This window comes from Orbicella faveolata, unplaced genomic scaffold (genome assembly GCF_042242905.1).
Source record: "Orbicella faveolata isolate gen_17 unplaced genomic scaffold, um_ofav_v1 contig_12, whole genome shotgun sequence".
Lineage (NCBI taxonomy): Eukaryota > Metazoa > Cnidaria > Anthozoa > Scleractinia > Merulinidae > Orbicella > Orbicella faveolata.
Window position 1 is genome coordinate 12,123,307 of NW_028301539.1, and position 11,866 is coordinate 12,135,172.

The 11,866-nt window shown below is 39.1% G+C and overlaps 2 protein-coding genes across 3 annotated transcripts; both read right to left on the bottom strand.

The window, feature by feature from the left end:
- Positions 1 to 1,140: 1,140 nt before the first annotated feature.
- On the bottom strand, positions 1,141 to 5,383 carry LOC110061506 (ubiA prenyltransferase domain-containing protein 1-like). Its single transcript, XM_020768338.2, has one exon. It carries the CDS (start codon positions 5,268 to 5,270, stop codon positions 4,347 to 4,349), a length of 924 nt encoding a protein of 307 aa, XP_020623997.1. The 5' UTR covers positions 5,271 to 5,383; the 3' UTR covers positions 1,141 to 4,346.
- A 1,080-nt stretch (positions 5,384 to 6,463) lies between these two features.
- Positions 6,464 to 11,676, bottom strand: LOC110061505 (potassium voltage-gated channel subfamily A member 7-like). 2 transcript variants are annotated; one of them, XM_020768337.2, is made up of 2 exons: positions 10,163 to 11,676; positions 6,464 to 7,584 (listed from the first exon to the last, which is right to left on the bottom strand). In XM_020768337.2, the coding sequence occupies exons 1-2, from the start codon at positions 11,292 to 11,294 to the stop codon at positions 7,250 to 7,252; spliced, it is 1,467 nt and encodes a 488-aa protein (XP_020623996.2). In that variant the 5' UTR covers positions 11,295 to 11,676; the 3' UTR covers positions 6,464 to 7,249. The 2 variants fall into 2 exon arrangements, with proteins under 2 accessions (XP_020623996.2, XP_020623995.2); XM_020768336.2 differs by having other exon boundaries at positions 6,464 to 7,686.
- Positions 11,677 to 11,866: the final 190 nt, after the last annotated feature.

Here is an 11,866-nt window from a genome sequence, read left to right on the forward strand (position 1 = left end):
AACCCTGACAAACACACTATTGTAGATTGAAAACAGCAGATGACATTTGTTGAACCGACCTGTGTGTAATTCTAAAAGTTACGCAGCCACAGTAACGTTTCACTTTTGCAATAAAAAGGGACAATTGGCGCTACCTGAAAAATAACTGCCGTCCTTGATCACATGACATGACATTTAAAATACCGCGTAGAAAGATAGTGTATAACACTAACGATGCTAGAACGTATGCGTCTTACATGTTGAGTTCTACCATAAGGAAAACCAGTCAACATTTGTACGTGATTCTGTATGCAAAGTATCCTCCACCAGCCACGAACGCTAACTAATCTACGCATGCGTTTAGAGCAAATTAGTTTTGTTCTAAAGAGAATGGTACCACAAGGAGAGCAAGGGGTTACCTGAAACATATAGCTTTGCGATATTCATATCCAAGCGACGACGATGGAACATGTTTTACGTAGAGTACACATGTACCTTTCCCACCCCACCTGCACCACTTCCTCACCTCTAGACTAATTAACTAATTGAAATTAATTAATTAAACAGACATTAAAGTTTATGCCATAGCGCCATAGCGACATATCGCCTTAACGCCTCAGCGGCAGGCAGCCCCCAAAACCATCCCAATAGTGCACTCTGCACTAATAATGTGGAGTTTCGTTCATTATTCTAATTTGTGCCATATATGCACTTCTTCAGATGTTTCCAGATTTTTTTTTTAACCTTCAGTTCCTTGTAGTCGACAGTATCCATCCGTTTTTCCTTTTACTATACTGTTTGTATTATTTTGCTGCAGAGTTCAACATTTGCATTGTTTTTCTGATTTATAGAACAATTTTAATGCTAAACACTCTTTTTCCTTGGCCATCGTAGCTTTAGAAGAAACAAAACACAAACCGCGGTGATAAACATGGAACCAAAACGCATGTTAAACAAAGTTAATTTCCTTGACGTTTCGTATGTACAACATACATCTTCAGAAGTGACCGTTAACTAGATTACAATTGAAATTTAAACGCGAAGAAAAAGAAAAAGACTGGTATCTAATAATATGTAACAAGACTAATAGTTAATAACAAACAGATGAGTCTGCGGGAGAGAAAAAAAAATTTACCATAATAATAATAACAATACAAAATGTTAGTAAAGAAAAAGTTTTTCACTGCCAACGTTTTCATTCAAGGCTGGCTTTAAATCACGAATTAACAATGTTTCCTTAATTTTACAATGTATATCTGACCTACCAGGTGCTAAGATATCAAAATTGTCCCATTTAATATTATGACCCGTGGAAGTAGCGTGATCCGCAATGGCTGAGGTGTGACCGCTTTTAGCAAGGGCCTTAAAATGTTCAGTTTTTCTATCGTGTAGTCGACGCTTTGTTTTTCCTATATAAAAATTATCACAGTCCCAGCAGCTTGCCTTGTAAACCACCTTAGACATCTGAGAACGGCTGAACCTGTCCTTGTACGGGAAAAAAGACTTTAATTATTTTAACGTTGAAACAACCATAAAACTTATAGATACAAGATTTAAGTTGCTGGGTAATTACTTTACTTTGGAACCCTAAAAATGGTAAAACAATGAAGATTTCTCTCTTGGGAACTGTAGTGATAGGGCCTTTAGGTTTGTTTTGATGTCTATTCACTACATCGTTCATGTTGTACGTGATGATACCACGGAGATAACCATTGCGTGACAATAGCTTCCTGAGATCATCCAAGGCAGACTGTAATGATGAAGACGATAAACAGATGCGAAGACAACGATAAGTAAGGGTGCGGATGAGGTTTATCTTGTACTTGCGAGGTGTGAAGGAGTCCCATTTCGTGTAAAGGCCAGTGAAAGTTTTCTTACGGTAAATGGATGTTGAGAATGAATTGTTATGCCATTTGATAAGAACATGAAGGAATGGAAGTTCGTGATCCTGTTCAAATTCAATGGTAAATTTGATGTTGACATGTCGGTCGTTGAGATAAGAGAGAAATTTAACAGCAGCGTCCTTATTGTCAAATAAGGTGAAGGTGTCGTCAACGTATCTGAACCAAATGGTAGGACGAGCACTGTTATTCATCACCCACTTCTCCTCAAAATGACACATAAAAATATTGGCCAAGACAGGACCCAAAGGGGAGCCCATGGCAACACCATCCGTTTGATCAAAAAACTTTAATGCTCTTAATTGTTATGACTTTTGTACGAGCAAATTTTAAGTTTCCCTAACTGCGTTCTGGAAACTATTCAGAACAGTACACTGAAACCTAGTTGGTTAAGTCAAAGTAATTAAAATTCGGCTAAGTTCAAATGTACGGAATGACAGAAATATCATTACCGTTTTCTCTACATTGATATCTTTTTATCATTATTGAACTATTGTCTTTTATGAGACTTAGGAAAAGAAGTAGCAAATTTTATTGATAAATGTTTAGAAGTAATTGCTTATTAGTGGTTTTTGCAAGCTACTTGATATCCTTTGTTTATTTCGTTTTGATAAATTGTAAGATAAGACAGTTTCAATAAATTTGGTATTTATTAGTAAATTGATAATGCTAATTAAGAAATCAATATTATTGATTACTCAAGACAAATCCTTTTAATGATTTTTATTGATTTCCGATATCAAGTTCTATTGATTGTTAGAGGATATTATTGATTATCAATTTTTTGATTTGACTACCCCAGGCATACATACAGTTTTCAATAAATAATCTTTGAACTCTCCATAAAAGATCTCCAAAATAGTAACACCTTTCTAAGAGTTCAACAATCTAATTTCATTTGCTTTAACGTTAAGATATTATCCTAGCTTCATTTTCTGCTCCTATGTCCATCTTGACTTCATCTCAGTCCACACAAAAACTAAAAAGCTCAGGAAATGTTTGTTTGTATGCTTGAACTGAGTGCTTGGCAAACTACATGACTTTACACCAGTATACTACAACTAAAATGTGTAAACTACTTACACACAAAGACGTCAACACCTAACAACCAAGAAGTCCAACAACACCTACTGAAATAATTGCTTCACTTTTTCTTCTTTTTCTTTTTTATTTGCTTTGTTTAGCCTTGAAGTTACTAGCTTCTATTACAGTAGCTCCTCCAAAATTTGAGGTGACACAAAGCTTTCTGTTATGTTGTCATAGGAAAGTGTGTACTAGTAAAATGGAGACACCCCACAATTTAACAAGACCTGCAAAATTACTTCTGTTGGTGACAGAACTTGTCTCTCTATATTTTTCTTTTGTGGAATATTTTGTTTTAGTATAATTTCCAGAGGTGAATATAAGAATTGGACATTCTACTTGGTTGAAAAACTCATCGTATGACACTATATTCACCCTGCTGGAACTTGGTTACTAAGCTCGTTATCCTTACCATCTTGGCAAGTAAACATGGCAGACAGTTTCTGAATGAAGTTTTCATTTATTTGAAAGACATCACTCCAAGTCCAGGATACTCGAAAGAATGGGGAATTTTCAAAATGACTGCTGTCGCCCTTGGACCAAAAATCTTTTCAAGAGCTTGTATTCAAGGCTTTTAAGAATTGTAAACGCAGTGGTTGTGTTGATTGCCAGCAAGTCAGATCAATTGACCAAAATTTATTTTTCTTCAAACTAAAGCTACTCATTTTTAGGCAATGATGACAACTGGGAATGAAGTCAACAACAATAAAACAAAGGTACCTGATGAATTTATTTTTCGTAGTGTTTCGCTCGTTTGTTTTACTGCTGAACTCAGTGAGTAAACTGATTGATAATCAATGTACATGTAAGCTTATTATTAAAACTACGGCTGCATACGTGTGTGCACACGAACAATTATTGCATCTGTGTTTTTATGTTTTAGTCCATTATTTTGTTGTCCTTGGTATTCACCTCTGAAAAAAAAATTATTCAAAATTATACCAAAAAATTATTCACCTCGCTGAACTTTGGTAAGTATTCACTGAGCCTTTGGCGAATAATTGTTAAATAACTGTATTTTTCATTTAAAAAAACAACATTTTTGAGAAGATTTGTGCATAAATCTCTACATTCACAAGTTCAATTTAGTTACTAGGTTTTTCAATACCCATTGAGTTGTGTCTATGGCAACAATATTGACACCTTCAGATTTTTCTTTTTTTCACTGTCTGTTGTTTGCATAGAAATATTAAATTATTGGAAATTCAGTTACTATTTGAAGGTAGATTTGCCAAAAATGGCAGTTCTATCCAATTCAAACAAATTATCCCACTTGTTCATTTACCACTCTTTTTGCAATTCTGCCAACCATGAGTCACCATGCTGTTTGTTGTAAATAACCTGAAAAAACGCACCGAAAGAACTACTCACAGCGGAGTCAAATCACTTAATGTGAAGGCTTAATGGCGCTACTGTACAACTAACAATATACAACAAACCAAACATTAAATTCAGTTTAGCAGTCTGTCGTGGCAGTAGCATTAGTTTTCCTTCTCTGAAGCTTTTTTCCAGTTTAAAAGCCATTCCAAGCGTGGTAAGAGGTACAAGGAAACGTACAGACAGGTTAACAGACAGCACTGCACATATAACATAAGGGGCAAGCAGGAGAAGACAATAAAGTGCATATGATAGTTGATGGCCAAGAATAATTGCCAAAGTTACAGCTCCTGCTTTTTTGTCTGCCTCCATGTCTCTTGTATTGTTGCTATGTAGAATGGCTTCTGTGCTCAAAGCCACAGGAATAGCGTAAAACAACGGAAACAGCGCCACGCTTCCACATTGTGTTAGATAAGAAAACAACACGGCCAAAGGACCAAACGTGATCACTATTACAATGTCACCGACTCCGTAATATTTCAGCCCAACACCTCCAGTGTATAAAAACGAACCAGAGAGGCCTCCGAAGAACAAGAATGACAAATGCTCCATTTTTGCTGGTGATAATCCGACCAGAAACACGAGGGCAAAACTGGCAAGGCCGTATGACACGACACCCAAGTTGACAACTTCTTTCGGTGTTAAAAGATGATCAACCAAAGTACGGTCGTCGGAAACTTTACTGTCAACTCCTTTCATGTAGTCGTAATAAGTATTGACTAGATTTCCGGCAGCGTGTACCCCAAGAACCGACACCATTGTTAAAAGGAGTAAAATGAAGCTAAAGTTACCGGTTGTTTTCCAACATATCACTGCCCCTAAAACCACAGGGATAAACGACGCCGAAAATGACCATGGTCGCAACGCCAACAGATAAGATGAGAGTTTGAAGGATTTCGTGGTTTTCTGCTGCTTCTCCGTACCATTCATAGCAAAGTACGCCAAGAATCCTCACAGAAAATATAAAATCCTGTAAAAGTCTAATGAAATCTTCGTCTCGACTCATGTACTAGACAGTCCATGTGACCGGCTTTGATTGCTGGCGCAAGTTGGAGCAGTGGCAATTTTATATCAGTCTATACGTCATATAACGGGCACATAGTATAGATCAAAATTGATTCCAAGGTAAAACGCAGGGCGGAAAAAGGCCGGGCGGTGAAACAGTATATTAGGGCCCTTTGCCATAGTACCAGCTTTGCAATAAATTTGGTTTTATTTACAATTAGCGAGCGAGTGACGTCGAGCACGAGCAATTCCAGGAGCCCATCGCATTTCTTGAGCAAAAGCCCTGGAGCAAGCGAGATGTGCTTGTCAAGCAGTTGAATTTTTCGTCGCGTGGTCCTCTGCATTCAAGAGTTTTTATAGTCACATATTATCTTTATTCCTGAGCAATCAAACCCTCCTACGGGGTGAGGAGAGGGGAGGAGCTGGTTTTCATGGAAATCAAAAGACGCTATTTCCAAGAGGTAAACTGTCCGAAAGGGTCCGTAAAATTAAGGTCGAATGAATAAAGAGGATTTTGTTCCACGCTTCTTGTACCGCCGGCTACTTTCAGTATAGCTTTCAAACGAAAGACTGGCTGCACTCTTTTGCTATAAGTGTTAGTTTACCATTTTGATCCATGTTAAAAACTTTTCAGTTGATCTTCCAGTGTCAATCAAAGTGGCACATGAGCATCATCGTGTCACAGACCCTTGTCACTTACCTATTTACCAGGAAAAACAAACTCTCAACGCAATCACTGTTTGCCTTTTCCCTTATCTTTCCAAATACCTTCTTCCGACTGCGTTAGCCTTTGAATAAGCTCTCCATCCCCCTTTCATCCTTCCACCCCAGATTATGAGTGAAGAGAGCGGAGCGCGATATGGGAAGGAACGCGGGAGAGAGATTCCATTTTTCCCCCTCTCTCCCGCCTCTGCGAAAAACAGAACGTTTGGTCGCAGGTTATCTTTGAATGAGCAGTGTCTCAATTTTCCTGATTCCCTTCTTGCTACTATCGCTGGTTTAAATTTTTACTCGTACGCACGATCTGAAGAAGAGAGGACGAGGGTATGGCCCCGTTACATTGTTTTCAATCGGCCCCCCGAGGTACTCATTAGACTGATTGTAGTCTGTTTTATATATTTCTTTTCTTTCTTTTTTTTTTTTTTGGAAAATCACGGAGAGGCGGAGCAAGGGTGAAGGGACGAGGACGGGACAAGGGTCAGATGGTTTCAACCCATGGCTACACGTTTTCAGTCTCTCGTGTCAGCGTATGAATGTCTTCAATCACGTTACCCGATAGCTCACAGCGCGGAGGTTGCCAGTTCGCGGCATTCTTCATTGCAGTCAAGTTATGCTCGCTCTCGGTTATCTCATGATCCATTGATTTGCACTCTAGGGGAATCACGTTTCCGTGATAAAAAACTCAAACATAGACACTGGGTTGTGATTTATTCTCAGTTATAATTAAAAAGAAGTCCAAAAATCAAACGCAAAGACTAACACAACGTACAAAGTGCATTGCCTTTGACGGTTGTTAAGTAGAACGGTCGGCATTTTACCAATCAACTACAAACTCGTCGGCGCCTAATTCTGTCTACACGCCAAAATCATTGCAAAAAAAAAAGGGAAAAGCATCAGCTATTTGCGTTGTTTCGGCAGTCTTGTTTCTGCAGCTTGAGCTTTTTCAGAAAGCTCCTCTACAAGACTAAAAAGCAGCTAAGACCATAACGGACTGCAGCTTCTACTAGGCTAGACCGACAGCTAAACACGTCAAAATGGTCGTACAACTTCAGCGGAAAGCAGAGTTTGTCATGTAGGTTCACGGTGATATCCCGTTGGGCAGAGCGCCAATTCACGTTAGTCTCTTCGAACCAGTAGACTCCGAGCTCATACATCTCCTGTCATTTAATATCTCTAAATTCTTCTTAGACAATTGTTTCTACTTGTGACAGAGAAGTCTTCTTTCCGTGGTTTTGATAGTTGTTTTTCCCACTTACAGTGGTGGAGTTTGCCAGGCCATTTGGATGATCCATGTTAACATTGGAGCCTATGGCATTATACATTGTATCTGGAAATTTTACAGTTCCATACTTTCGGCTCCTCTTTCTTTGTTTTACATCCCCTTTATTCTTTTGGGATTTCTTTCCAGTGGAATTAAGTAGTAGGCCTTTCTTCTTTGTTTCGCTTTCCTTGGCCTCACGTTCCTCTTCTATTTCACCTTCTTCCTCTTCGTCGTCTATATTTGATTGCCTGCCGTTCTCTTTTGAGTAGTAATAAGCAAAGTTAGACACTATGACCGGGACAGGGAGAGCAATGGCTAACACGCCTGTGATGGCACAGAAACACCCAACTAACTTTCCACCTGCAAGAGTGGACAAGATAGAGAGAATCAATGGAAAACTTACGGATATCTGTAGCACGGTAAGCATGCTCTTCTTTAATTCATCAGGCGGACATTACGACCTTGGAATTCCAATCCAATAAATTCCAAGATCGCTTACTTCACTCACGGCCAGTTCAACAGGAGACCATCAGTACGAGATTAGTGTAAAAACGCGATAATCAACAGCATAAGTACCAGACTTGTACCTAAAGGTACCTAACTTTACACTAAATAAAAAGAAAAAAAACACTATTTCTATAGAGCAGCTTACTTAATTACGTGATGAATGAAGGTACTTGGCAAGAAGATCTCAAAAGACCAGTTGCCGATTTTCCCGCCATTTTACAAAGTGTTATCAGTCTAAAAACAATCTCAAGCAAACCAATTTCGGCGTATAACTCTATTTCAAAAAAGCCGGTCTTCATAGTCTTTAAACTTGAGAAAGACAAAACACTGGCCTGGCGAAAGACGTTTTTAACTTTTCAAATTTGTTCGACTATCGATGCAGTTTTGGTAAAATAATCTGAAAACTGCACTGTGAATTTGATCAAGAAATCATTTGCAGTAGACTCTTGGTCGCGATATCAGCGGTTTATTAAGTTACATCATAAAATCAACGATGACTAGACGAAGGCCCCGACCGTTTCGATTCCTTTGTAGCCCGTGTTACAGGAGCTTACAGGCACTCCCCCTCACCTCGATTTTTTTCTTTCGGGGAGGAAGGCTGTAACATGGGCTATTTTCTTTGACTCCGTTTTCAAATCTGTCGACTCTGTAAAGTGTAAAATAATAAAAATCTAAATCTACATGTTGCGTTTACGATGAAAACAATCAGCGATTTCGACTACTGGTCAGTGTGGACGACTGGCGAGATTAATGACGTCACTCAGGCACCTGGAAGCAAGAGTATATTAGCCTTGTACCTGTGGTCAAGGTCGTCAAGGCAAGGTTTGTTATTTATCCACAGGAACTGTACCGGCTCCTCCTGATATCTACCAAGTTTGTTTGCCACACTCTTAATTTTTCACACCATAAAACTGCTACCAGAGAAAGAGTCCTCAAAACACTCAACAATTCTCTCCCCCATTCCTCTTTTCTATCGCTGGTTTTTACGGAGCAGTTCTCTCTCTCCCGACTGCTCAACTCTCCCTCTCAACTAAATTCCCGACCGACCGAATCAGAGTCTTTGTATTGCTCTTCTGGTGCTTTTCAGCCCATCACGTAATCATTTGTGAAGAACTAAAGAACAAAATGTTAATCAATCAAGCACAGTTTTGTTCATTGTGTATTATTACTTCGTTAGTTGGTTTCGGAAATATGGAATTGATAATTCCTTTCAGTTCTACTTCAACTCTCAGCCATTCATATACAAGGAAGGCTGTTATCATGATGTAAAAAAGTGTCAAGCCTAATATATGAAGCTGAACACGCGACCACAAAGGCCAAACATTCCAACTATTTGTCCAAAACGTACACTCCACTCAAATTATCTGCGTTTGAAATGACGGATGCTAAAAATTTCTGAACATGGTTAACCTGAGAAAATTGAATCCAAATTGCTGGTGGTTGTTTTGGGGGTTTATTTAGCGGTTTATGGCAGGTTTATGGGTTAAATTGTTGACTGCTAGACTGTGGCTGAAACCATTCGACAAAGCAAGAAACCTTGATAGTCTTTATCAAGAAACGGAAAAATCAAACAGGTGTGCGTGCTTTTCAGTGAAGAAACTATGACCGTGCCTGTTTGGATACAGCAACTATAGCAATGCCTTTTCAAAGCCTTTCTTAATTGCGCAGTAATAAAAACAAATTCTCAAAACTCAAAAGAAAATCACTTTCCACGAGAGTAAAGTCTCCAAAATCAAAACTGGTGTAGAGTTGAAAATCGCTAAAAAAGACGACTTAAAAGAGCCGTTTCAAGATGTAAATGGCATACTTAAATACAGAGTAGGAATTTTAAATCATTGCCTGCGGTGTTTGTGTCCAAAATATCTCGGATGTAAATAAAGCATTGTTACGCGAGAGTTCCAAGAGCACTAGGTCGTGTCATTTAGATGAAGACTTAGATAGTTGAAATTTCGTGACAAAACAAGCTATGTGACGTGTTGAATGGTATTGCCTCCGTGGCCAAGGAATAATGCTTAACAAGTTGCAAATTTAGATGCAGTTCATTTTGGCCGGAGGTTCTGTCTTCTGTGTTTGCCTTGTGATTATACATGAATGAAAACCAGCTTGAGTTTTGCCAACAGATATAAACAAAGGATTTAAACAACGGCTTATTCATAGATAACTTTATATCTATTCAATTGGGACAATGCTTTTACTGGTGGTTGTTGAATCAAGACTGGACAGTTGCTTATAATAATTATTTCCGACGGCAAGTTTTAATTTAATGTGCCGAGAGTTACTTAAATCTAAATTGTAAATATTTCAAACTGTAAGCAAGGACAGTACATACCTAGAGTCTTGGGTGTTATGTCTCCATAGCCTACAGTGGTCATGGTGATAATGGCCCACCAAAATGAATGAGGAATACTTAGGAAATCATTTCCATCCTCATTGCTGATTTCTGCGTAATAAACAGCGCTGGAGAACAAAACAACTCCCATGCAAAGAAAGAAAAACAGCAGCCCTAATTCCCGCAAACTTGCTTTCAGTGTGTGCCCAAGTATTTGAAGTCCTCGCGAGTAACGCGACAGCTTAAAAATTCGGAAAACTCGCACAAGTCGTACGGAACGAAGAACAGCGAGTGAGGAAACGTTGGCCGAGTCCTCCATGGGCAAAGTTATATAGAATGGTATAATCGACACTAGGTCGATAATGTTCAAAACTGAGATGAAAAATTTCCACTTGCTGGGGCTAAACACAAGGCGAATGACATACTCCAAGCTGAACCAGCCAATACAAAAGGCTTCAATCACGAAGAACGGATCGTCTGTTTTCTTTTTTGACGTTGCAGAATTCGTCGTTTCGTTTGTTTTTTGAGCAGGATCTTCCTGAAACTGTGGCAAAGTCTCCACGCAGAAAAGAACTATCGATAGAACAATTATACACACAGACCAAATTGCGATTCCTCGCGCGAAATTTGAGGTGTCTGGATGTTCAAACAGCTCCCAGACTTTCCTCTGTAGTTTATTTTTCGGTAAAGGACGTTGAGCTGTCTCGGTGGGCTGTTCTAAACCATCGCCGGCTTGAACTAGAGCCTTTGCTCCGAGATCAAAGAAGCGGACATCGCTTATAAATACCTTTCGAGGGATGTTAGGTGGCCGTATTAGGATTCCGTTTGTTTGATAGTAAGCTAGTATCGACTCGAAACAAATACGGTTGCGGTCAAAAAAATATTCATTGTTGACAGGATCATAGAAGTCCTTTCTTCTTTCTTTGTCTCCAAGAAGTGATTCAGGAAACGATTCAAGCGTCTTTACGTACGTCTCGTATCGTTGTCCAGAAATATTTATTACAACCCTTGGCCCTCTGTGTGCGTCGTTGGAGCCGGACATGAGACGAACCGAACTAACCCTGTTCGCCACTGTTGTAAGTTCAGGTTCGTTTTCGTTGGAATCAAGGCCCAAGGTGAGAAGTCCCTCCATATTTTTCCTGTCTGCACTGCACTGCACTAAATTTATGCTTGTAACGCTCGCATTCCTTCAGAAGCCAAAAGCCATTTCAAATTCATGAGTTCAATTTGGCCGGACTAAAACATATTTGTATCATTGCACTGCGCATTAGGCTGCTGTAAACATTCGTTCAGCTCTTTGGAGCGTTTCTTTCCCTCTTACACGAGTAGTTACAATCCTTGACCACTTTGCCACTAACAAATATAATTTCTGTGTCGGAGAAATCGATGTCCTTTTCGCTGACTTGCGGTTCACCCCGCTAAGCACCTCAAATCTGAATAAATCATTACGATCTAATTATGTAACAGTAATTGATATTCCAAATGATGAAATCAATGTTCTTCTTGAGCGTCTTTATGTATTCGTGGTTGAAATTTTGATGGCATGCCTACAAGATTCTTTCTAATTCTGAGCTTGTTCTGCTAAACTCTCGGGCAGACTACCTACCTTGTTGATGCGGAAGACAATTCAAGCAAAATTCTTTACGCTAAACACCAGATCACTTACAATACAAACAGTTTATAGGCTTTCAAAATAACTACAAA